Here is a 27700-nt window from a genome sequence, read left to right as displayed (position 1 = left end):
TCAAAATGTTTGTGAAAAAAGAGCAGTGCCTTTAGGAGCAGCCTGGAGGTTATGTACGAGTAGGATGTGCATTGTCTAAATATTTGAATGCAATGCAGTCCTCCTAGGGATTTGGAAATTATGGATTAAAGTTAATGTATCACACCAGCGTCATTACAAAAATAACAAGTTACCATTTTTCTGTTCTGCTGCAACTTTTTTCTTTCATTTTCCTTTACAAGTGATTTTACACTTTCAGAAAGGGCTGCTTATATCATTTTAAATATGATATGGCATTGTCTTCAGCAAACCCGGGTATAAAATGAATATACACAAATATATAACGGAGCATTAAAGAGAAATGAAAATTCTAACTTTTGCATCATGCCTTTAAAATACAGTAGAACGGAGTGGAGCAGCCAAGCTTCAGCTGACAATTGAGATCATGTAATACTACAACATGACAAGTAAATGTTCTTTCAGTAATATGGATAATAATAACAAGCCTGCTCTTTTGCATGCATGATATAAAATATGTGTTTATATTATTTTAGCATTATTTCAAATGGTATAACTGGCCCTTGGGAGAAAATTGATTCTGTCTTAATTTGTCCTTTTTCTGTCTATTTTTCTTGCTTTTGCTTTCCTTCAATTTGCCTCCTGTCAGAGAAAATAGGATGTTTACTGAGAATGAAATAAGGAACATAATGTTCCAGGTGCTCTCTGGCTTAGCATTTGTGCACAAGCATGGTAAGCATTTAATGTGCTTTATAATAATTACCTTAATGTGCTTTATCTTAATTGCCTTGTGTTTTGTTTTTGTTTTGTTTTGTTGCATAAACAAAACTGGTCATTGTAGTTAGAAGTGTGTGACATTTTGAAATAATATTAGCATTTATGCTATGAAAGGCCACTTTTGTTGTGTATCTTGAAGAAATGGAAAATGTATACATGCTTAGTTACTAAAATCACTTAAGTTAAAATTCACTAATGGAGTTCGAATCTACAAATGCACTTTTATTTATAGTTTTATAGTATAAGTTTATATTAAATGATAGAAGCATTATTTAAAGGGAAATGGAAATAATGCAGTTTCTTTCCTAAGATATGGTGAGTCCACGGCGTCCTCAATTACTGTTGGGAATATCACTCCTGGCCAGCAGGAGGAGGCAAAGACCAACACAGCAAAGCTGATAAGTATCACTCCCCTTCCCACAATCCCCAGTCATTCTCTTTGCCTTCGGTGCAAGGAGGAGGTGAAGTTTTAATGTCTGAATAAGATTTGCTTCAATCAAGAGTTTATTATTTTGAAAGCCAGAGGTTTGCTCTGATCTTTCCTCCTTTAATTGGGTTTAGCCATACTCCACGTCAGTCTCTTCAGTAGGGCAGTGGTAGCTTTCAAGCAGTTAGGAACTTGTGAGGTGGGCCTCACTGCGATTTCTTAACAGGTTGCTGTCCTTATGCAGGAAGCCAGAGTAGGTTTACTCTGTCCATTCTTATTTTCACAGGTCTCTGTGAGGAGTGGCTTCCTCTCATACCGGGTGAGCTGTCCTCCTGCCGGACAGCCTGAGGTGCAGGTAAGTGACAATTTTTTGTTTAATAAGAAACGCTGGCACTAAAATAGAAGGAGCTGCTCTGAGGGGTTAATTCCTGTGGTAACAAACAGGTTTTTTTATGGAAGAGTGCAGGCGCTGTGAATGTGATTTACTAGAGAGTGTAAAGGTGGTTCAGTATTTATTTGCACTAGTACTCGAGTGATTGGTGTTTCTATTTGAGGGAACAGAATATGTTTTACGATCAACGTTATGTTAATGGCCGTCAGGACCGCTTCTGACAAGAAGGGAGGCTTTTTCTATGTTAATGGCGCAGCTTCTAACGGACAGTGTTATTTGCTTTCCTAGAGCTTCTGAGCTCCCGCGATCTAGGAAGTAAAGGATTTGGTCGCTATTCTCTCCGGAGTGCAGACGGGCAGGTAGGCACCTTAGTAATAATGCTGAGGTGTAGAGGTGCTTTGTATAAATCCTCAGTTGGTAGGAGGTATTGTCATATTGTTCGCAGTCTTTATATATTGTTAAGAACAGTATTGGGTGTTAGTGCCTTCTGTTGCATGCAAACTTTGTATGAATAACCAGGTTGAACCTCAATTGCCTTTCTGTTCCTCTTGTATCGAGAGAACATTAATGTTTCAAGACAGACTTTTTGATGCTGAGCCACCACTCTCTCAGGTTGATGCTGCTCAGGCAATGCTGTAGCCTTCTCAAACTCCCCAAGCCTTATCAGTGTTACATGCAGTGCCCTGCGGTTCCTCACAATCTCCTGGATGAGTTTTTTTGCATGTAGAAATTGCCTCCCAGGTATCCTCTGCAGTATCTGAGGCGTTAGCTGCCATTCCCATGCGTCAGGGAAAATGCAAGAGGAAAATTAAAGAATCAGATTGTAAGGTTTCTGATCCAGTTCCAGCTAACCAAGTTGCTCTTTCTCATAAATCTGAAGAGGAGGATACGTCGGTAGCCTCTGAGGGTGAAATCTCTGATTCGAACAGTATAATTCCTTCTTATGATACTGAAGTTATATCCTTCAGGTTTAAACTTGAACACCTCCGTGTACTGTTAAAGGAGGTTTTGGCTACCCTGGATGACTCCTGTCATTGTCAACCCTAAGAAATCTAGTAAATTAAATAGATACTTTGATGTTCCCTCCTCTGTGGAGGTGTTTCCTGTGCCAGACCGGGCTACGGAGATTATTACTCGGGAATGGGAGAAGCCTAGGATTCCCTTTTCCCCTTCCCCGGTTTTTAAGAAGATGTTTCCAGTGGCTGACTCCATTAAGGAGTCGTGGCAGACGGTAACCAAGGTAGAAGGGGTGATTTCTACTCTAGCTAAGAGAACTAATATTCCTATAGAGGATAGTTGCTCTTTCAAAGATCCAATCAATAAGAAGCTGGAGGCTTATTTGAAATAGATGTATATTCATCAAGGTCTCCAATGGCAACCTGCAGTATGTATTGCTACTGTGACAAGTGCTGCAACCTACTGGTTTGATGCATTGTCTGAGTCTCTTCAAGCAGAGACTCCTTTTGGAGGAGATCCAGGATAGCATTAAGACGCTTGTTAGCCAATTCCTTTATTACTGACGCTTCTTTGCAGGTCATTAAGTTAGGAGCCAAAATATCTGGTTTCGCTGTGTTGGTGCTCAGAGCGTTATGGCTGAAATCCTGGTCAGTGGATGTTTCTTCCAAGTCTAAACTTTTGGTAAGACCTTGTTTGGACCGGGTTTGGCAGAGATTATTTCCAATATCATGAGTGGTAAAGGATCTTTTCTGCCTCAAGATAAGAAAAATAGGCTGAAAGCACGTCAGAGTAATTATCGTTCCTTTCGTAACTTCAGAGGTAAGTCTTCCCCTTTCTTTGCCAAGCAGGAACAGTCCAAGCCTTCTTGGAAACCCAGTCAATCTTGGAACAAGTGGAAGCAATCTAAGAAGCCCACAGCTAAGTCAGCATTAAGGGGTTGCCCCCGATCCGGGATCGGATCAGGTGGGGGGCAAACTTTCTCAGTTTTCGCTAGCATGGATAAGAGATGTCCCAGATCCCTGGGCTGTGGACATAGTATCCCAGGGTTACAAGTTAGAATTCAAGACCTTTCCCCCTGAGGCAGGTTCCACCATTCAAGATTATCTACCAAATAAAAAGAGAGGCATTCTTGAAATGTGTACGGGACCTTTCCTGCTTAGGAGTGATTGTTCTAGTTCAGGAACAGGGTCTGGAATTTTACTCCAATCTGTTCGTGGTTCCCAAAAAAGAGGAAACTTTCCATCCGATACTAGATCTAAAGTGTCTAAACAAATTTTTCAGGGTACCGTCCTTCAAGATGGAGGCTGTCCGGTCCATTCTTCCTTTGGTACTGGAGGGTCAGTTCATGACAACAACCTGAAAGATGCGTACCTGCATGTTCCCATCCACAGGGATCATCACAAATTTCTACGATTTGCCTTTCTGGACAATCATTTTCAGTTTGTGGCTCTTCCATTTGGTCTTGCCACAGCTTCCAGGATCTTCTCAAAGGTCCTGGAGGCTCTATTGGCAGAGATTTGGGCCCAGGGAATTGCTGTGGTGCCCTATCTGGACGACATTCTAGTGCAGGCGCCATATTTTTCAACTAGCAAAATCTCACACAGAGATCTTTTTGTCTTTTCTTTGTTCCCACGGATGGAAGGTAAATTTGGAAAAGAGTTCCCTTGTTACAGCTACAAGGGTGGTTTTCCTGGGGACCATTATAGATTCCCTATCAATGAAAATATTTCTGACGGAGGTCAGAAAATTAAATATTCTTTCCGCTTGCCTCTCTCTACAGTCTCCTCTTTTTTGGCCATCAGTGGCCCTATGTATGGAGGTAATTGGTCTGATGGCAGCTTCCATGGATATCGTCCCCTTTGCTCGATTCCACTTGAGAGCTTGACAGTTATCCATGCTCAGTCAATGGAACAGGGATTATGCAGATCTGTCTCAAAAAATAGTGCTAGATCAGTCGAACAAAAATATTTTTAGGGATGGCTGTTTTAGGAACATCTGTCCCAGGAGACTTGTTTTCGGAGTCCTTCCTGGGTGATTGTGACCACGGACGCCAGCCTGATGGGCTGGGGAGCTGTCTGGGATTCGTTGAAGGCACAGGCACTGTGGTCTCAGGAGGAATCTGCTCTCCCCGTAAACATATTGGAGTTAAGAGTGATCTTCAATGCCTTGATGGCTTGACCTCAACTGGCCTTAGCCCAGTTTATCAGGTTTCAGTCAGACAACATAACCTCAGTGGCTTACATAAACCACCAGGGAGGGACTCGGCGTTCCTTATCCATGAAGGAGGTGGCTCGGATCATTCATTTTGCAGAAGCTCACAATTGCTGTCTATCTGCCATCCACATTCCAGGAGTGGACAACTGGGAAATGGATTTCTGAGCAGACAGACTTTTCATCCCAGGGAGGGGGAACTCCATCCGGAGGTGTTTTCAAGATTAACCCTCAAATGGGGGATGCCGGAGTTGGATTTGAAGGCGTCTCGGCAGAACACCAAGCTTCCAAGGTACGGTTCAAGGTCAAGAGATCCTCAAGCCGCCCTGATAGATGCTCTGGCAGTTCAGTGGGATTTCAAGCTAGCATACCTGTTTCCTCCATTTGCTCTCCTTCCACGAGTCATTGCTCGTATCAAGCAGGAGAAAGCATGTGTGATTCTAATAGCTCCTGCGTGGCCTTGAAGGATCTGGTAAGCAGTCTTAGTAGAGATGTTGTCTCCTCCTCCTTGGAGACTCCCTCTAAGGAAGGACCTGCTTCTTCAGGGTTCCTTCCTTCACCAAAATCTCGTTTCTCTGAAGCTGACTGCTTGGAGATGGAACGCTTAATTCTGTCTAAGCGTGGATTTTCTGATTCGGTCATTGAGACCATGATTCAGGCTCGCAAGCCTGTTACTAGAAAGATTTATCATAAAATATGGCGTAAATATCTTTATTTGTGTGAATCCAAAGGCTTCTCTTGGAGTAGGGTCAGGATTCCGAGGATTTTGTCTTTTTTCCAGGAAGGTCTGGAGAAGGGTTTGTCTGTCAGTACTCTGAAGGGTCAGATTTCTGCTTTGTCTATTTTGCTGCACAAGCATCTGGCGGACGTGCCAGATGTGCAGTCTTTTTGTCAGGCCTTGGTCAGAATCAGGTCTGTGTTTAAGTCTATTGCTCCTCCTTGGAGCCTTAATCTTGTTCTTAAAGTTCTGCAGCAGGCTCTGTTTGAGCCATTGCATTCCATTAATATTAAGTTGTTAACGGGGAAGGTTTTGTTTCTTACTGCTATCTCTTCTGCTCGGAGAGTCTCTGAACTCTCAGCTTTGCAGTGTGATTCCCCTTATCTCATTTTTCATGCCGATAAGGCAGTTCTTCGTACTAAGTTTGGTTTCCTTCCTAAGGTTTCCTATAAAAATATCAATCAGAAAATTGTTGTTCCTTCTCTCTGTCCTAATGCTTCTTCTCATAAGGAACATTTGCTGCACAACCTGGATGTTGTGCGGGCTCTAAAGTTCTATTTACAGGCGACTAAGGATTTTCACCAGTCTTCCTCTCTGTTTGTTTGTTTTTCTGGGAAACGTAAAGGCCAGAAAGCTACCGCTACTTCTCTCTTTCTTTGGTTAAGAAGTATAATTCGTTTGTCATATGAGACTGCTGGACAGCAGCCTCCTGAGAGAATCACAGCTCACTCCACTTGGGCTGTCTCTTCTTCCTGGGCTTTCAAAAATGAAGCTTCTGTGGAACAGATTTGAAAGGCTGCAACTTGGTCCACTTTGCATACTTTTTCCAAATGTGATACTTTTTCCTTCAGCTGAGTCTTCTTTTGGGAGAAAAGTTCTTCAAGCAGTGGTGCCTTCTGTTTAGGTCCACCTGTCTTGTCCTCTGTGTCCTTTAGCTTGGGTATTGGTTCCCAACAGTAATTGAGGACGCCGTGGACTCAACATATCTTAGGAAAGAAAACAAAATTTATGCTTACCTGATAAATTTCTTACTTTCCGGATATGGGGACTCCACGGCCCCACCCTGTATTTTTAAGACAGGTTTTTTTTTTACTAAACTTCAGGCACCTCTACACCTTGTGTTACTCCTTTTCTCCATTTTCCTTTGGTCGAATGATTGGGGATTGTGGGAAGGGGAGTGATACTTATTAGCTTTGCTGTGGTGCTCTTTGCCTCCTCCTGCTTGCCAGGAGTGATATTCCCAACAGTAATTGAGGATGCCTTGGACTCACCATATCTGAAAAGAAAGAAATTTATCAGGTAAGCATAAATTTAGTTTTTTTTATTTCGAGACTTGTTGCTATACATCCAATTAAAGCAAGATTTTTTAAGCGCAATCAGAATTCTTATAATTCTCCTATGCGTTCGCCTCAGTGCACCTTTAGAGAAGCGCATCTGTGCTCCTAAATTCATTTTAAAAAAGGTAATAAGCATATTCTCTTGTTAATTTGTGTTCACTGAAATACCCAAAAGTACTAAAATGTAACATTTTTCAATAAAAAAGGAAACCATAATTGTATATTAAATATATTTATTTTACAAACATTCCTTTTTTTAAATAATGTTTTTTTCACAGAACATAAGATATTAAAAATATTAATATAAAAAAAAAATATATATATATATATATATATATATAGAGAGAGAGAGCGAGAGAGAGAAAAGAGAGAGAAATTAAATCATAAAGCCTCAAGTTTTTGTCTTAAATTCTTTAATGCAAAGAAGGTACAACTCAATGGGGCCTATTTATCATTGCGTCAATTTCTACACATTCGCTGGAGTCAATACGCTCGTCGGACATCGCTGCCGCGAATCTACATACAACGGTCTTATTTATTAAAAAGTCTGTCAAAAACAGGCGCGTCAAGTACGGAGCGATAAGCATCTGACTGTTGATAAATAAGAGTCATTTATGTTGTGGATATTCAGTTTTTTCCAACTTTATTTATACCATTTAATTACTGTCCATGAACAAGCACATTTCTATGTATACCTGAACAAACAATAATATCTCATAGAAAGTTATTTTCTATGTATTTGTTATACAAAAAACTGATATATGATATTTTCACATAAATGAATGTGTATTTGTATTTCTAGAAATCATGATATGCCTATCTCATGTTTTTTTTATTTTTTTTAAATGATTATTAATGCTAGAATTTGTATATACAGTATATCTTTGCACATACTTGTATAAATATGTGTTATGTCAGAGATATTTTGCAAACATATTTACATGTCCCTAAATTCCTTTTTTTTGTTCTTAACAATGTTGTCTTTCATATCTCTGTGTTTATTTATACCATTATATGTATATAGTGTAAATATATAATTATTCTGAGCAAGAATAATTGTGAATATAACATGTAATCAGTTTATCATGTGTATTTATTTGCAATCAATGGATATTTTAAGAGCTGGGACAGTTTTCTCTCTGCACCTGTGTAACCCCTCCTGATTGCTGTCTAGTTTTAAACACCACCCCTACACAGGTGTTAAAAATTGGGCTGGCTTATAAGAGGACATTTCTTGATGAAAATGAAATTCAAGAGAAGGAAGAAAAACACTGAAAATAGTATGACAGTAAAGAGGTGATTTTAATTTCTGCTGTATCTGATTAATGGCAGTTTAATGTTGGGTAGACTATCCCTTTGAGCTATCAGTTTAAGATTATATTGAATCAAACATTATTCAAATTTTAAAATCATTGTCTAAAATACTACACTGTGTGTCCTAATGTCATCATCAATGTTTAACTTTAATACTAATTTCACATATACATACTTTCAAAGTATATTAGTATAATACACAATGTAATAAATGGCACTTACAAGTTCTGATGAGTGATCAATGACACAAGTATCAAGCAATTTGATTCGTTAGTGATAGTAGAAAATGTTTATTTAAATCATATTGGTTGATGTCATAAATCATGTGATTATGCATTTCCCAGTCAAAAGTAGTGGAAAATTTCACTAGTTGGTTGTTTTTGAGTATTGCGTCAAATTTGGTGCGAAAAGTGTTGGAGAGTGGGACTTGTATTACATGCCTTAAACATCTTATGTTTTAAATTGGTTTCATTTTTATCTCTATATCTACTAGTGCACCAAATTTGGAGCAATACTTTGCACAAAATTTGGAGCAATAATATTGTCCCCTTGCCTTGTAATAAGAGACAAAGCAAGTAGTAATGTATTTATTTATTTCATTTTTATCCCTATATCTACTAATGCACCAAATTTGGAGCAATTCTTTGCATCAAATTTGAAGCAATACTTTGCACCAAATAAATACATTAAAGTGATGGTAAATCCTAGCGTTTAGGAAACACTAGGATTTACAATCGTAACAAATAAAGGGGACTTTCATTCATGAAGTATAAAATACTTCATTCTGAAAGCCCCTTTATTTGTTAGCAGCATTTGCTGCGCTGAGCTGCTAAAGGCAGCCCACGGCAGAACGCAATTTGGCTGAGAGGTGACGTTTCGACCTCTTAGCCAATAGCAGTGCGGGAAATACAGCTTGGCGCCGCAAAACTTGGCGCCAAGCTGTATTTCCCGCACGGCTATTGGCTAAGAGGTGGAAACGTCACCTCTCAGCCAAATAGCGTTCTGCCCGTGGGCTGCCTTTAGCAGCTCAGCGCAGCAAATGCTGCTAACAAATAAAGGGGCTTTCAGAATGAAGTATTTTATACTTCATGAATGAAAGTCCCCTTTATTTGTTACAATTGTAAATCCTAGCGTTTCCCAAACGATAGGATTTACCATCACTTTAATACTTATGGATTATATTACATCTTTGTCTCTCATTACATTTTATCCCTATTTCTACTAGTGCACCAAATTTGAAGCAATACTTTGCACCAAATTTGGAGCAATAATATTGTTTGATTTAGAAAGAGTATATAATTTTAACAAAGTTTCTAAATTACTTTTATTATCTAATAGGCTTTACTCTCTTGCAGCATCGAACATAACCTTTCTGTGTTTTCAGACTACCATTGATTTCTAGGGCATTCGCAGCCTCAAGGGTGGCGGTTTGAACGATAGGTACGCTGCGTCGGAATTGACGCAAGCGTACCTGTTTAATGTTTGATAAATTGGCAAGAGGGTCAAATAGAGTCAAATGTGACGGTGGATGATCAGTATTCTGCTCTAATAACAAGCATCGATCTGCGTCGGATTGATATCGCGGGAGCGTATATTACGTCACACATTTCAACATTTGACGATCTTGACGCTTTGTTAACTATGGCAGATCAAATTTGACGCGGATTTTCAGCACATTATCAGTTGAAACTTTGATAAATCGGCCCCCAAGTATCCACATTGTGCAGCAGCTCCAAGATTTATTTTTTCTTATATGGTAATTGATTTCTATTGCTGTTCTCCACAGTACTTATGGATAACTTTAATGCGCGCATTTGAAGAACTTCAAGTCCACCCTAGCTGCAAAAAAATGAGTAACTAGTCGATTTAACAAGGTGTAAAATAGAAAATATAAATGTGGCAATCTAATTTACCCTTTTTTGGTTCTCCTATGGGCTTAGTCGAGCGTGAATCGAGTAGGAGAATTTGACAGCCCAACTAGCCAATTTTTTAGGCACATTTTAGAATGATAAATAGGGGAATTAAATCGAGTGTGCATTTTTAGGCACAAAATTAGGAGAACTTCAATGATAAATCTTGCTCTTAGATGCAGTATCACCTGGGATGTTATAATAACAGGAATCAAGTTCCTTATTCTTTACCTGTGTGACATGCTTATTAAGCACAGTTCAAAACAGCTGCACAAAGATGGTAGTTGTATATGAAATAATGGAGTAAAACACATCAACCCTACATCTCCAGTCTAGCGCCTAACCATGCATATAGTTATTTTACATGTAATTATGCCTGTAACCTACAGAAACAACTACCACATATTTGCAATTAAGCTCAATTGAATACACTAAACACTAGCATGGCTGGCCATTATTCAAAATTAAGCAAGCTGTGGCAAATCCATTTGAAAAACTCCAACTCGATATTCATAATTAAGCAGTTTTTAATAAGTAGCTCATGTTTTTAGGCACTTATACAGATCTTGACAAGATAGGTGAAATACTTCAGGAAGATACACATGCTTCCAATTTCTTACACCTCAGGCAGCCGTATTGGCTTGTAAATACTATTAAAAAAACAAGTGAGCCTGAAACTGCTTGCTCCCCATCTGCCTTCTAGCGAGCTCCATTGTACGTAATGGAGCAAATGAAACGAGAACAACGCTGACGAAAAATAGTTACCTAAACACTAAATCCTTAAAGTACCCCCTAACTAAAGGGACCATGCTACATGTAAAAAAAAATTTGGGTGGCCTTTATTGAAAAGTTCATTAAAGTATTGAAATATAAATGCATTTATATAGAATGGTTTGAAGTGAGACAATATTATTTAATAATTTCCTCAAACTAAACATTTTTAAATATCTCTATGAATATGGAGGGTAATCTGGGTAATAATCTTGTATTCCTTTCGCTAACAATTAGGTTTTTTCCATCGAGATATGAAACCTGAAAATCTTCTGTGTATGGGTCCTGAACTTATTAAAATAGCTGATTTTGGATTAGTCAGAGAACTGAGATCTCAACCACCCTACACTGACTATGTATCCACTAGATGGTAAGCTCACTAATATACACTTTTGTTTATGTTATAAGATAGATAGAGACCAGACTGAAGATGGACAGGCTGTTCGGCTGAAAAGAAGACATCTGAGGTCTTCAGAAGTTGCAAAACACAACATCTTAGTGCATAAATATGTAGTTCTTCTCTACGGTATTACAATATGAAATTGACTCTATTTTCTCTGTGTACAGTATGATAATCATCAATTTTCTGGTCAAAGGGGCATAAAAGTCCTTATAATACTTTAGTAGCCTATTATATAAATTTTCTTCTATAAAAAAGGTTAAGCATTTTACTGGGAATGGACATAACTGTAGATGCTTGCCTTGTGGGTTGGTGCCCAAATCAGTGTTTATTCTCTTGTAGACCACTTGTGTCTTTCAAAAAGGATAATTTTTCTGTAGTATATCAATCTGTTCCATCCAACATGAGAGTCAGCGCCGAAGTACTAGGCAATTATTCTCTAAACAAAGGATTTGTATAGCTAACTCCAGACTTAAATATTACCTTTAGAGATTTTTATACCTGTAAGGGCCTGATGATCAAAGATTCTCCGGCTGGGAGAAAAATTATAATGCAGACTTTACAGGGGCTGAACTCCCATAAAGCTCTCCACTCAGATGAGATGATCTACAATTATCTGCCAGTATTGCGAGATCTCTCACAAATTCTACAATACTTCTCTAAGGGGTGTTCTCTGGATTTCTGTATGTGAAGGAGAAACAAGTTCATTGCAATATAGCACTACTTGTTTTGTTACACTTTATACTTTGTGCTTTGTATTATATATTACTTTACACTTCAGATTGTGTCCTTTAAGTCTTATTACACTTCAAATTTGTACTTTCTCTGTGATTTCTGATTTAATTAACAAATTAGGATATAAGCATATACATATATATTTACATTTGCTGCCAATCGCTGCACAACTTTCCCCCTTCGCTGTGCTAGTTCTCATGCCGTGACTATCGGCATGAGAACGAGTCTCACATTGGAGCCTATGGAAGTGTGCTCTTGTGAGCGCAATACTTCCATGCAATGCGAACCCGAGGTCGCATTCGCATTGCACTTCACCTGTAATACAAGAACATGTTTGCATGTGTTGGTATTACAAAGTGGAGCACAAATATTGTTTTAGTGAAAGTGAAAAGTGGAGCACAAATATCGCTTTAGTGAAAGTGATAATTTGTCCTCCACTTATAATCTGACCCTAAATTGGGTTTCATGCCCCTTTAACATGCAAATATAAATTAAACTGAAATGTTTTCACTGCAATTTAACTTGCATTTGCTTCAAGTTTAGTATACTTTAACTTTTCTGTCAGTTAAATAAGTGTATTGTGAATTTGCTGTATACAGAATCAAAATGCATTCAAATACAAAATAGAAAGTGCAAAGCTTAAATGTAATAAAACTTAAAAGACATAACCTGAAGTCTAAAGGAATATAAAATACAAAGCAAAAGTGTAAATATAACAAAACTCTCTTGTTATGCAGGGCTTTATTGCACTGGGCGTGTCTTTCCTTCACATCCAGAAATGCAGTGATTTCCCCATAGAGAAATATAGCAAAATCTCCAGTTTTAGAATTTTTTGAGGGCTCTTACAGTGCTGGAGGATCAGCTTTATAATATCAGACCCTAAGAAGGAAAAGAGGCAACCGGATGTAAACCCCTTGCCCCTGTATCTTAGAGGAATATAGCTGCACCCTCACTTAAAATAGCCACACATCTGCTGCAAGGTTTTTCAGAGTTGGGGTAACATTCTGGATGAGAGCCGACTGATTATACTACAGCTAGGTTCAACTTTTTGTAGGATACAAGTGGACAGGCTGCATCCTTGTGGGTACCATTCCATAGGGCAAGTTACTATAGGTATGCCCATTCCCAGAGCCTTCTGTTTTATGAAATATTTACTTACCTCACTACAAACTTGTTATTTTCTTTTTGTAAAAGATTCAAATACATTGCTTCCTCTAGCATTTTCTACTTCACTCCTCTTGGACACTTACATGAATTACTGCTTTGTCTACAGCTGATACAGGAGTTGGTTTTTGAAGGCTAGTGGGACACACTGTTGGGAGGGGACCTTTGGCAAATTCAGTTAGATAAGTTCATAAAAACTAGCATGCTTTAACAGCAGTATGGGGACTTATGTGTCCCCTTTATATACTAGGAGCTTATCTACACACAGTAGAACCTTGGAATTCTATATACACATACACTTCAGATCTTTCCTTCACTCCTCACATCCAGTCCTTGGCTAAAGCCTGCCGCTTCTACCTTAAAAACATTGCTAAAATTAGACATTTCCTTACACAAGATACAACCAAGATTTTAATCCACTCTCCCTTCCTTTCCCGCCTCGACTACTGCAATTCCGTCCTCTCTGGTCTACCTAGCTGCCGCATAGCTCCTTTACAATCCATTATGAATGCCTCTGCCAGGCTCATCTTCCTTACTCGTCGCTCTTCATCTGCTGCACCTCTCTGCCAATCCCTTCACTGGCTTCCTCTTGCCTCTAGGATTAAACATAAAATCCTCACCCTGACATACAAAGCTCTCAACTGCACTGCTCCCCCCTACATTTCAGAACTTGTCTCTAGATACTCTCCCTCCCGTCCCCTTCGATCAGCTCAGGATCTCCTCCTCTCCTCCTCTCTTGTTACTTCCTCACATTCATGTTTACAGGACTTCTCCAGACTGGCCCCCATCTTGTGGAATTCCCTGCCTCGCTCCATAAGACTCTCCCCTAGTTTTAAGAGCTTCAAGCACTCCCTAAAAACTTTACTATTCAGGGATGCATACAACCAACACTAACTTTTCCTAACGCCATTGCTTTCCCCTTGAACCCCTTAGATTGTAAGCCTATGGGCCCAGCTGTTTACAGATCGCTTCATAAGAGACGACTACAACAGTGAAAGGGCCCTCTACCCACCTGACCCCTACAAAAGCTATCCTGTACACCGACTATGTCTACAGCGCTGCAGAATCTGTTGGCGCTCTACAAATACCTGATAATAATAATAATACACGTTAGATACATCTGTTTGCAGACACTTTATTTAACCTTGTAAATTATACATGCTCTCTAGTGCTGTAAAAGCACAATAATCTACTATTCTTGCAAACACATTTAAAAGTAAAAATATGTACAATAGTAATACACCCTGCTAACATAGAAAACTGTTAGAGAAAGTCTACAAGCTCCATCTACTGGAAAGAGCCTGCAAAAAGGAATCTAAAGACTTTTACATTGAAATTGCTAACAGCCCTTCATTTCCTTTTTACCTCATACTAACCTGAATATGATTGATAAAGTTATCAAATATAATTAAACTTTGTTTAGTATTTTTTACAGACATCTACAAAATGAAGGACTTGTTGATACTGTACATGCAGAGTGAACAATACATTATTAATATACGTTAACATATTAATACATCTATTAGTAGCCATTGTGTGTGTTGTTAATTATACTACACAGTTCTTGTATACGTTCTCTAAATCTTCTTGACTTTGTAGGTATCGAGCCCCTGAAGTCTTGCTGAGATCTTCTGTATATAGCTCTCCAATAGATATCTGGGCAGTTGGCAGCATTATGGCTGAATTGTATACGCTAAGGCCGCTGTTCCCTGGGACGAGCGAAGTTGATGAAATATTCAAAATTTGCCAGGTTCTAGGAACACCTAAGAAAGTGAGCATACGTTTCATTTAGTATAATTTCAGCTTGAAATGTATGGGTTGTGTCATACTACAGATGGATTTTTCATATAAGATTGTTTCCAGCACTTTGTATTATTTAAAGCTGTGGCTGCAATTAGTAAATGTGCATTTTCTAAATTACTTCCCACTTTGTTACAGCCAAGGGTTAAAGCTAGCACTTATCTATTGACAATATGAGCCATATTAAGGTGCTGTATAACTAAAAAAAAAAACTTTTGTATACCTATTCTTGAAAGTACCACAGGCACCAGTGCCTCCTGTGCATTACCCTTGTATGAGCACTGAATTTACTCCAGGCATGTTCCCAGCCAATCCAATGCTGCACTTAAGTAACGCCTGGGCGAGTGTACTTTTTAGGACAAGGACTTGTAGGTAGCATTGTAAACATTGTAGGTTTTTGTAATGTATGTATGTCATTTTAATGTGCAATGTGTAACATTTTCAATAGTTATATGTTAATGTAGGGATATGTGTGCACTCTTATCCAATAACACTATTTAGTTACCTACATTCTAATTAACCCTGGTCTTTTGCAGAGTGACTGGCCTGAAGGATATCAACTTGCATCAGCTATGAATTTTCGTTTTCCACAATGTATTCCTATAAATTTGAAAACTCTTATTCCAAACGCAAGTGAAGAAGCTTTAACTCTTATGAGGGATATGCTGCAATGGGACCCAAAGAAACGCCCAACCGCCAGTCAGGTACTTACTTCAATAATAAGATTTTCAGTTTTCATGTAATTTTCATACCTTCATATTTTAGTTTTACGTTTGCTAGAATTATTGCCTTGTCTGATGTTAAAGGATGAAATTTGACATGTGTAGGCGCCCACCCCAGGTTCCAAAATGTTTACATTTTGGGTGCTCTATTGGTTGCAAAAGTATCTCTTCTGTAAACCGGTAGCATTCTGTTTAGTGAGCAAACTCCAGTGCTTTTAAACCACTTCTATTATCAAATTTGCTTCCTTCTCTTTGTATCCTCTCAAGCAGCTCCTTAGCCTACCTAGGTATGCTTTTCAACAAAGGATATTAAGAAAACAAAACAACTTAGATAATAGAAGTAAATTGGAAAGTCATTTAAAACTCCATGCGCTTTCTGAATTATGAAAGACAAAATCTAGGTTTCATATCTCTTTAATTGTTGACCAGTTTGTCTTTCGAGACATCATGCTGCTTATATTTAAATAAGTAACTTAAACACCTACTTGCACAAGAAAGAAAAAAGACCATTCCACAAGACATTACTGTATTTACTTAAAATGAGGGGTAAGCTGCTACAATTGTAACATCTACAGTGGGAATTTATTACACCAATGACCGTTACATGTAAAAATATTACTTGTACTCTAGATATATTTTGCACCTCTCATTGTTTTGATCTTAATTTGTGTCTGGTAACAAGTTTCTAGGGATTACCAGAGGGTCATGTAACATCTCATTTTGTAAAAGGAAATAATCCTCTTTCCATCCAAGAGTCACATACATATCTAGGTAGTCAGTTGAGTGTGTTAGGGGGTTTCTTCAGCCTTCCCCAGGATTAGACTCCAGATACATTTCTAAACCAGTATGTATTTCTATTCCTTGTCGATATACCAGTGGGTAGGATCTGTACCACTGTGATTGGAGACATACATTCCCTCCCTCACCTCTGTAGATCTGAATGTGGGAGAAATATAGAGAGGAATACCTTGAGTCAAATTGCCAGATGTTAGCCTGCAATTTCTAGTTTCTATGGTGACCTAGGGCCTGTTTTTAATATGAATTGGGATTGGTGTTTTTGTTATAAAAAGAGCACAGCTTATGAAAAGCATAATAGTTTATTAATACTTTTTTAAGGCATTACGGTACCCTTATTTTCAAGTTGGACAAGCATTAGGACCTCCACCGCAACATTTAGAGCAGAAGAAGCTATTAAACAAACCAATGCAACAGTATGGACTTCAACCAATATCTGTGATTAAAAAGCATTCATCTCCTCCAACTGATGCAGTAGAGAAGATCTCAACAGATTCACCTCCTGTCTCTTCCCAACCCCTCAAGGAAATTCAGTTTCCACAGAACACAGCTGATACTCAACTGCCATTGAAACCATCACAAGTAATTCTGCCTAACATCAACAAAACCATTACTCCAGTAAGTATCTAAATGTGTTTCAATTTATTTTTTATTTAGTACCTCAGTATATCTCTCAGTTTAGCGTTCTCAGAGCTTAAACATTGCATCCATCCTCTTATTTGATTTGTACTTTTATTTTATATGGGATCAATTCGGTTTATAAGGTCTGTGAGCTTTTAGTAAAATAGTCAATTTAAATTAAACTGTGTGTTCTGCAAAATAAAACTAATACTGTGCAAGGAAATATGGAACTGTATTCAAAATTAATTGCTTAAGAATAAGTGTTAGTAATAATAAAAATGATTGCATGTGGAACTTGATTACCTTGTATCTAGGAACCTTCTGACAACCCCCTAATCACATGACTGTGACTGTTTATCATCTATTGACTCGCATTTAGCATTGTGTTAGGCTAAATCTTAAATATCTCCTTGTGCCTGAACACAGTGTTATCTATATGGCCGACGTGTACTTTTAGTCTCTTTGTGTTGAAAAGGAATTTAAAAAGCATGTGATAAGAGGCAGCCCTCAAGTGCTTAGAAATTAGCATATGAGTCTGCCTAGGTTTAGTTTCAACTAAGAATACCAAGACAAAAAAGCAAATTTGATGATAAAAGTAAATTGGAAAGTTGATTAAAGTTACAAGTCCAATCTGAATAATAAAAGTTTAATTTTGACTAGACTGTCCCTTTAACCCAATAGGGTGTATATATACATCATGTGGTATTTTGCCTATCGTAAAGCATGACGTATAAATAGGTCCGAGTTGCAGGAAGCTCCAGCAGTCTTAGCTGTAAAGTTACAGCCGTGCTCATGGTATCTGTCTTTATAGGGAACACGATCAGAGAGAGTAGGATGGTAGCTACACTACAGGAAAAAAATGGGGTCGGGGCCCTAAATAACAAGTGCTGAAGGGGGAGGGGGTTCCTACAGTACAGAAAATGTAAAAAAATAAATTAAAAAATAAGCATTTATGGGCCAGTACTAAAGATATCCACAATTAGTGGGAGGGTTACAGAGCTTTTGGGGGGATAAGGGAGGTGGGAGAGTTGAGGAGAATCACTTCACTGCAGAAAAAAAAAAATATAATAATAATTAAATTAAAAAAAACTAAACTGCATACTGACAGACTGTCTGCCAGTACCTAAGATGGTGGTGATCAGTGGGAGGTGAGGGAGGGAAGAGAGCTTTTTGGGAGGGATCAGGGGGTGGGAGGGTAATTGCTACACTAAAGCTAAAATGAACCTTACAAACTACCTGATTAACCCCTTCACTGCCCGGAATAATTAAAGTGTGGTGCGCAGCTGCAATTAGCCGCATTCTAATTACCAAAAAGCAATGGCAAAGCCATGTATGTCTTCTATTTCTGAACAAAGGGGTTTCTAGATAAGCTTTTGAAATCATTTGTTTCATGATTGCAAAAGTGGTGTGTAAATAATTTCAGTGAGAAACCCAAAGTTTGTGAAAAGTAAAAGATTTTTTTTATATGATTGCATTGGGTGGTGAAATGGTGCCATGAAATATAACAAAGTGGGCCTAGATCAATACCTTGGGTTGCCTATTTAAAAATATATATATATATATATAAAAATAAAAAACAAAGCTCTATTTCTGTTTAAATGGAATGATGGCAAAAATGCTAAAAAAATTCTGGTACCACTAGTAGATATTTCCTTATGAGAATATGGTATTTGATTGTGTGATGTTCTGACACAACTCGCATTTCATAATGAAAATGTAATTGATATTTTTGCTGTATTTATTATGTATAGGGAATTTTGATATTTTAAACCTTTTTACTGTTGACACTTAAGGGACATTTAAAGTAATCTTATGGCATTTTAATGTGTGTTTATTTTTAATGGCTTTTCTTATGCTGACAACCAATAAAGTTGGGTCATCCCTTATCAGCCAATATGCTTCTAGCCTGCAAACAAGTTGTGCAATAACAGCTTATTTAACCCCTTAATGACCACAGCACTTTTCCATTTTCTGTCCGTTTGGGACCAAGGCTATTTTTACATTTTTGTGGTGTTTGTGTTTAGCTGTAATTTTCCTCTTGCTCATTTACTGTACCCACACATATTATATACCGTTTTTCTCGCCATTAAATGGACTTTCCAAAGATACCATTATTTTCATCATATCTTATAATTTATTATAAATTTTTTTATAAAATATGAGAAAAAAATAGAAAAAAAAACACTTTTTCTAACTTTGACCCCCAAAATCTGTTACACATCTACAATCACCAAAAAACACCCATGCTAAATATTTTCTAAATTTTGTCCTGAGTTTAGAAATACCCAATGTTTACATGTTCTTTGCTTTTTTTTGCAAGTTATAGGGCCATAAATACAAGTAGCACTTTGCTATTTCCAAACCATTTTATTCAAGATTAGCGCTAGTTACATTGGGACACTGATATCTTTCAGGAATCCCTGAATATCCCTTGACATGTATATATATTTTTTTAGAAGACATCCCAAAGTATTGATCTAGGCCAATTTTGGTATATTTCATGCCACCATTTCACCGCCAAATGCGATCAAATACAAAAAATCGTTCACTTTTTCACAAACGTTCGGTTTCACACTGAAATTATTTACAAACAGCTTGTGCAATTATGGCATAAATGGTTGTAAATTTTTCTCTGGGATCCCCTTTGTTCAGAAATAGCAGACATATATGGCTTTGGCATTACTTTTTGGTAATTAGAAGGCCGCTAAATGCCGCTGCGCACCACACGTGTATTATGCCCAGTAGTGCAGGGGTTAATTAGGGAGCTTGTAGGGAGCTTGTAGGGTTAATTTTAGCTTTAGTGTAGTGTAGCAGACAACCCAAAGTATTGATCTAGGCCCATTTTGGTATATTGCATGCCACCATTTTACCGCTAAATGCGATCAAATTAAAAAAAACTTTGAATTTTTCACAATTTTAGGTTTCTCACTGAAATGATTTACAAATAGCTTGTGCAATTATGGCACAAATGGTTGTAAATGCTTCTCTGGGATCCCCTTTGTTCAGAAATAGCAGACATATATGACTTTGGCGTTGCTTTCTGGTAATTAGAAGGCAGCTAAATGCTGCTGCGCATCACACGTGTATTATGGCTAGCAGTGAAGGGGTTAATTAGGTAGTTTGTAGGGAGCTTGCAGGGTTAATTTTAGCTTTAGTGTAGAGATCAGCCTCCCACCTGACACATCAGACCCCCTGATCCCTCCCAAACAGCTCCCTTCCCTCCCCCACCCCACAATTGTCTCCGCCATCTTAAGTACTGGCAGAAAGTCTGCCAGTACTAAAATAAAAGGTTTTTTTATTTTAATTTTTTATTTTTTAAAGCATATTTACATATGCTGGGGGTGTAGCATCCCCCCTTAGCCCCCAACCTCCCTGATCCCCCCCAAACAGCTCTCTAATCCTCCCCATCTGCCTTATTGGGGGCCATCTTGGGTACTGGCCATCTTGGGTACTACCCATTTTGCAAAATAAAAAGGTTTTTTTTTGTTTTTATTTTTAGTTTCTGTAGTGTAGCTTCCCCCCCCCACAGACCAACCCCCACCACCTGCCTGATCTTTTTATTTCCAACTTTATTTCCCCTTTTTTGTAAATTTTACTGCTACTTTTTCTGTAGTGCAGCAGTTCCCACCCGCTCCCTCCCCGTGCACGCGCCCGCCCCCACCCTCCCGTGCACGCGCGCGCCCGTGCGCGCCCCCGGGCATCCCCGCCCCCCGATCCCGCCCCCCTCAGCATCATCCAGGGCCATCGATGGCCGCCACCCGCCTCCCACACCGGCTCCTATCCACCCACAAACCTAGCCGTTAATGTCCGGTGCAGAGAGGGCCACAGAGTGGCTCTCTCTGCATCGGATGGCTACAAATGGTTATTGCAGGATGCCTCGATATCGAGGCATCACTGCAATAACCGGAAAGCAGCTGGAAGCGAGCAGGATCGCTTCCAGCTGCTTTCCACACCGAGGACGTGCAGGGTACGTCCTCAGGCGTTAACTGCCTTTTTTTTGAGGACGTACCCTGCACGTCCTCGGTCGTTAAGGGGTTAAAAATAAAACACTTTAATCTTTTTCATGAAAAATAATTATTTTAACATGTAAAAATGTTTTTTATATATTTTATATCAATTCAGTTTAATGTTCCTTTAAAATTTTCTTTTTTTACTTTAATCATCAGTTTCATTGCTTTAACTTTTTCTGAGTTACACAAGCAATTAATGTATTGTTTTTTTCAGCATATTATCCACATTTAGTGCAGAAAATATGCCACCCGGGAAGCAACACTGATTATTTTTGTGTCATCTTCTAAATAAGAGCCCACCAAATACTCAGTTGTTTTCCTTGTGTGTGTTAAAAAAAAAAAAAAACCATGACAGCCAATCTCCTAGTTCTGGTGGAAAGCTTGGGGCACCTAGCACTGTTGCAGCTTGTAAATATTTTCTCTCTCACACAGAAACAAGTAACCAGCGGACCTAAAAATAGTGCTGTCAGCCTTAAACATGGAAGACGGCGCTGGGGACAGTCTGTTCTGAAGGATAGTTGGGACGACTTTGACACAGAATTAGGCAGTTCATTTTCAAAGAAGCCGAGCATGACAATACTGAAAGAAAAGAAACAAGACTCCTTATTTGGGTAAGGCATATTATGCTTTTTAGGCATTCAAAAATCATATTTAAAGGGAAATCCTAAAGTAGTTATAAAATACTCATTATATCATTTTATCTTTGCATGAATTCTGACTGGTAAATGTGTTTAATCCACATAGGGCGAGATTACGAAAGGAGCACACATTAGCGCTCCCACTCATGTGTTAACTTCGCTAGATGGTTTTTCTGCACCAAGGTTGCGCTCGTATTATGGGCTCGATTTACCAAAGCCCTACGGCTGCAAGTTCTCACAAGAACTTGCTCGCCGTAATTTATCAAGCAGCGGTCACCAGACCGCCGCTTCCTTAACCTCTTCGCCACCTCTAAGGTGGCGAAATTCAATCTCCGCGGTCGAGTCCGACCGAGGAGATTGACAGCTCCTGCCTGCGTGTGATTGGCTGTGCGCGGGCAGGGGGCGGGATTGCACGCAAGCACAAAGTTGTGCTCGTGTGCAATGGTGATTACCTGCGGGTAATTTCGCCTCGCCACAGGCGAGCTGAGGCGTACAGGTGCGCTTATACGTACCCCTGTACGCCTCAGCTTTGATAAATCTAGCCCTATAAGTTGAAAGTAAAAAGTTTGCGCACAAGCACTAACCCAATGTGCCCAAAAAGCCAAACTTTGAATATCGCAAACATGTTAATGTATTCCCCCCATAGACTTCAATGGAGAGCAAAAATTGTGGGGGGGGGGGGGGAACTAACACCCATACCCGTGCGCAAACCCGATCGCGTTTACTCAAGTGCACTAACCTGACATGAAATATAAATATTTCACATTCCAATGTTCTTCACATATGGGAATATGTTCTATTTATTCTTTAGTACCTATTTCAAAATATATTTCTGATGTATATATCTATACATACACATCAATGTATATATGTATGTATAGATATATACACAGATAGAGAGAAAAGATATATATATATATATATATATATATATACAGGGAGTGCAGAATTATTAGGCAAGTTGTATTTTTGAGGATTAATTTTATTATTGAACAACAACCATGTTCTCAATGAACCCAAAAAACTCATTAATATCAAAGCTGAATAGTTTTGGAAGTAGTTTTTAGTTTGTTTTTAGTTATAGCTATTTTAGGGGGATATCTGTGTGTGCAGGTGACTATTACTGTGCATAATTATTAGGCAACTTAACAAAAAACAAATATATACCCATTTCAATTATTTATTTTTACCAGTGAAACCAATATAACATCTCAACATTCACAAATATACATTTCTGACATTCAAAAACAAAACAAATCAGTGACCAATATAGCCACCTTTCTTTGCAAGGACACTCAAAAGCCTGCCATCCATGGATTCTGTCAGTGTTTTGATCTGTTCACCATCAACATTGCGTGCAGCAGCAACCACAGCCTCCCAGACACTGTTCAGAGAGGTGTACTGTTTTCCCTCCTTGTAAATCTCACATTTGATGATGGACCACAGGTTCTCAATGGGGTTCAGATCAGGTGAACAAGGAGGCCATGTCATTAGATTTTCTTCTTTTATACCCTTTCTTGCCAGCCACGCTATGGAGTACTTGGACGCGTGTGATGGAGCATTGTTCTGCATGAAAATCATGTTTTTCTTGAAGGATGCAGACTTCTTCCTGTACCACTGCTTGAAGAAGGTGTCTTCCAGAAACTGGCAGTAGGACTGGGAGTTGAGCTTGACTCCATCCTCAACCCGAAAAGGCCCCACAAGCTCATCTTTGATGATACCAGCCCAAACCAGTACTCCACCTCCACCTTGCTGGCGTCTGAGTCGGACTGGAGCTCTCTGCCCTTTACCAATCCAGCCACGGGCCCATCCATCTGGCCCATCAAGACTCACTCTCATTTCATCAGTCCATAAAACCTTAGAAAAATCAGTCTTGAGATATTTCTTGGCCCAGTCTTGACGTTTCAGCTTGTGTGTCTTGTTCAGTGGTGGTCGTCTTTCAGCCTTTCTTACCTTGGCCATGTCTCTGAGTATTGCACACCTTGTGCTTTTGGGCACTCCAGTGATGTGGCAGCTCTGAAATATGGCCAAACTGGTGGCAAGTGGCATCTTGGCAGCTGCACGCTTGACTTTTCTCAGTTCATGGGCAGTTATTTTGCGCCTTGGTTTTTCCACACGCTTCTTGCGACCCTGTTGACTATTTTGAATGAAACGCTTGATTGTTTGATGATCACGCTTCAGAAGCTTTGCAATTTTAAGAGTGCTGCATCCCTCTGCAAGATATCTCACTATTTTTGACTTTTCTGAGCCTGTCAAGTCCTTCTTTTGACCCATTTTGCCAAAGGAAAGGAAGTTGCCTAATAATTATGCACACCTGATATAGGGTGTTGATGTCATTAGACCACACCCCTTCTCATTACAGAGATGCACATCACCTAATATGCTTAATTGGTAGTAGGCTTTTGAGCCTATACAGCTTGGAGTAAGACAACATGCATAAAGAGGATGATGTGGTCAAAATACTCATTTGCCTAATAATTCTGCACTCCCTGTATATTTAAAAATACTTAAGACATATTGACATATGTAAAGAACATTGGAATGTGAAATATTTACACTACACAGTTTAATACTTTATTAAATATGAATATTGGATAAATATGATTTATTTCCTATGGCATGGAGACTCCACAACGTCATTCAAATTACTAGTAGGATATTCAACTCCTGGCCAGCAGGATGAGGCAAAGAGCACCCCAGCAAAGCTGTTAAGTGTAACTTCCCTTACCCATAATCCCCAGTCATTCTCTTTGTCAATGGAGGATATGCAAAGTCGGTGTCTGAAGAATTGAATCCTTTTAATGAGTACTTTTCCCTGCAAACAAGGATTGGGGTCTAGCTGTGTCCACGTCAATCTCTTTAGTAAGAGTAGTGGTGGCTTTTAGCAGTTAGAAGGTGGCGAGGTAATCTTTGCTTTACTTCTAACATTTATGCTACCCCTATATAGAAAACCAGGGTTGGTTACTCTGTTTTTTCTTTTCTCTCCATGTCCCTGCCAGCGATCGATTGAGGCTGTTTGCTCCACAGCAGAAGATCCTGGAGGGTAAGTCCATTTATATCCTTATTTAAACCCTTGCCTTGGCAGGTATAACTGTTACTCTCATCAGGGAAAGGGAGGACTTTGAAGGGTGACCAACTGGCACCTCTATTGCCCTCTTAGATGGGTCTGGAAACCTTAGTTATATCCCAGGTTGGGGCTATCCGTTATTTGAGCAGCTTGGATCTACTGGCATCTCCTTAAACAGGCTCCGGTTAATTTATTATTGGGTGTTTCTCTCTGACATAACTCAACTACCCTCATAGTTTTGTTTACATTTAAAAATGACACAGGGGGTTGAGGCTTTTATTTATTTGTGTGGACCTTTATAATGGAGCATCTACACTCTAGCTCCTTTAGCTGGTATGTTCCTCATTTACATCAGCGGCACCTCCAGCTTCAGTAGAGGAGACTACTGCTGACTGTGTTATGCTTATATTTTTATAACATCGATGTGCACCATTATCTGATGCTGTGGCGGCTTCTCCAGCTAGATGAGAGGAGACAACTGCCGGCCTTTTTTAGAAGATATTCTCTTGGATCAGTGCTATTTTAGGAAATTGCAATGAGCACCAATACACTTACTGAAAGGTTTTCCCCATGAACCTGCAAGTCCCATATTACACTCCTGACGCAACACTCGGTTATGGCGCTTGCATAATACTGCGCTGGCTAATAATTGCTTCTTCTCACTGGTGCACTAAGCTTCAGGTGTTTAGCTTTTGTGTCAGATCTATTTTATTATATGCGGCTATGTACCTTTATCCTCATATTAGAAAACCGCCATTGTGGGCGGATACTATGGCGCAGCTAGTCAGCTATGCGGTGGAGGAACCTTGAGCATTCGCTCTGCTGGATGGGAGGCGTATGGTCTGTTTTTGTTTTCAGAGCCGTAAGCGTTGGGCTCTATACAGAATAATTGTGTTTCTTTTGTTCCAACCTCGTCAACATAGTAGGTGAGATCCGCTTCGGCGGACATGCATTTCTGTTGGCGCCATTTTGAAAATAGCTTTTCTATTTCCCACTATAGGCAGTGAGGTTTGCGGTTTGAGCGCATTTTAGATGTCTTCATCATGTAATGTTAAGTACGATCTCTATGTGAGCCTCATTTAAACATAATAAGCCTAGATCTTCATAGAGGCTTATTCAGTTTTGTATGTGTACTGGTAATACTGCCTCTAGGATATGAGGGATGAGTTTTTTTTTTTTATTATGGGAGTGTTTATTATAATAAATCTTATATCCTACAATTTTATTTTTCATGATTTATTTTCTCATACTAAATACTGTTTTTTCTTCTTAAAACGGGAAGAGACCACAGCTGCATTAATTACTTTTGGGAAATACAGAACCTGGCCACCAGGAGGAGGCAAAGACACCCCAGCCAAAGGCTTAAATACCTCCCCCACGTCCCTCATCCCCCCAGTCATTCTTTGCCTTTCGTCACAGGAGGTTGGCAGAGAAGTGTCTGAAGATTACGGAGTAGTCTCTTATGGAGGGTAGTACTCTTCGAGATGGGACGGGAGTTTTAAGTAGTCCTGTCAGCCTCTCAGTGACAGTATGGACGAAAGTTAAAGTCCGGAGATGCAGGGAGAGTCTTTCTGCGAAACCATCCCAACTCATATTAATAGCTCCATAAGCAATCAGCGTTGACGTGTTTCGCTGCCTGCTTTCTTTACTCAAGTCCATGTCAGAAGCAATGCTACTATCTGTCAAACTTGAAGGACCGTGTTACTGTTCCACAGCATAGATTCCAGTTAGATCGTTTCATTTTCCTTTCATTGTGGTAATGTAATGTAAATGATAGAAGATGACAGGGTCTCAGTGGGACTCCTTTATCTTTATGGAATCAAGGGTTAATATCTCCTGAGGGTGGTTATTGAGCAGTGGGGGACTTTAATCATGTTTGTTATGTGATTCTGTCTGCTTATGTGTGGAAATGTTGGGGCTCATGGCTATTACGGAACGTACAATTTTTTAGAGCTACGCAGTTCTTGTGGACTGGCGTGCTTTTCTTTGGCCTACATGTCACACCTCGTGACCGGGCGTGGTCACGTTTTCGTTCTCCATTTCTGTAATCTTGACCAAGTGTGGAGAGGATCTGTTTCTCTACTTGTCTGGGTCATAGGAGGTGGTGAGTGCCCCAGCCATTGGGGGTGTAAGGTGCCAGTTGTTTTTGTCCATAATTTAATAAGTCAAGCTATGGAGGATTCTGATTATTCGGAGAAGGGTTTCTCTGATTCAGATTCTGTCACTTGCGTAGATTGTGGGGAGGCCAGGGTAATCCAGCCCAATCAATTATGTTCCGTATGCCGTAATAGAGTGCTCTCTTCTCCCTCTGGGGAGAGGTTAAAGACGGTTGAGCCATCTGCCTCTGAGGATTCTGTGTCCCATGAGGTGCGTTCCCTAGAATATTCTATTCCTACACAGGCAGTTGTCCCGTATACCGTTACCCCTTCTCCGGAAGGAGGTTTATTTCCTCCAGAGGTTACTGCACCATTCCGCATGGCCATATCTTTCGCATTGGCGCACTTACATCTTCCTAATTGCAAGCCAAGAGTTCATCTGTGTCCCCTTAACCTGGGGGCGTCAGGTGCGAGTGCGATTATAAAGGATCTTTTCTCTGGGGAAGCAGTTTCCTCTGAGGCTTCAGGGGTACAGCCTTTAGGGTTGGGGCCTTCAGATGCCCCACAGGAGGTGGATTTTGCCTTTAGATTCAGACTGGCACGCCGGCGTGTACTGCTGCCGCATGTGTTGACGGCCTTGGAGGATACCAGTTCTGATTCATCAACGGATCCTCCGGCTTCTAAATCAGATGGCGAACAGCGCTAGACGAGTGGAGGGATGAGAGCCTTCTCCTAGTCGTCTCTTGTTTTTGTGTGTCTAATCCCATTTCTGAGCTCCTGAGGATCAGGATATCGGACATGCTGGTCCTGTTAGAGTTTCTACTCCTCTTTGGCGTTCAGCT

At 39.5% G+C, this 27700-nt stretch overlaps 1 protein-coding gene across 2 annotated transcripts in view; it reads left to right on the top strand.

Annotated features, from left to right (window-relative positions):
- The window catches only part of MAK (male germ cell associated kinase), a 133965-nt gene that overhangs the window by 39426 nt on the left and 66839 nt on the right, over nt 1-27700 (top strand). For both annotated transcript variants that reach the window (XM_053713100.1, XM_053713099.1), the window contains exons 5-9: nt 11048-11180; nt 14709-14880; nt 15446-15613; nt 16748-17044; nt 21490-21668. In XM_053713100.1, the coding sequence (XP_053569075.1) occupies nt 11048-11180; nt 14709-14880; nt 15446-15613; nt 16748-17044; nt 21490-21668 (949 nt within the window). The remainder of the gene's footprint in view (nt 1-11047; nt 11181-14708; nt 14881-15445; nt 15614-16747; nt 17045-21489; nt 21669-27700) is intronic.

This window comes from Bombina bombina, chromosome 5 (genome assembly GCF_027579735.1).
Source record: "Bombina bombina isolate aBomBom1 chromosome 5, aBomBom1.pri, whole genome shotgun sequence".
Classification (NCBI taxonomy): Eukaryota; Metazoa; Chordata; class Amphibia; order Anura; family Bombinatoridae; genus Bombina; species Bombina bombina.
This window is presented reverse-complemented; position numbering and strand designations above follow the sequence as displayed.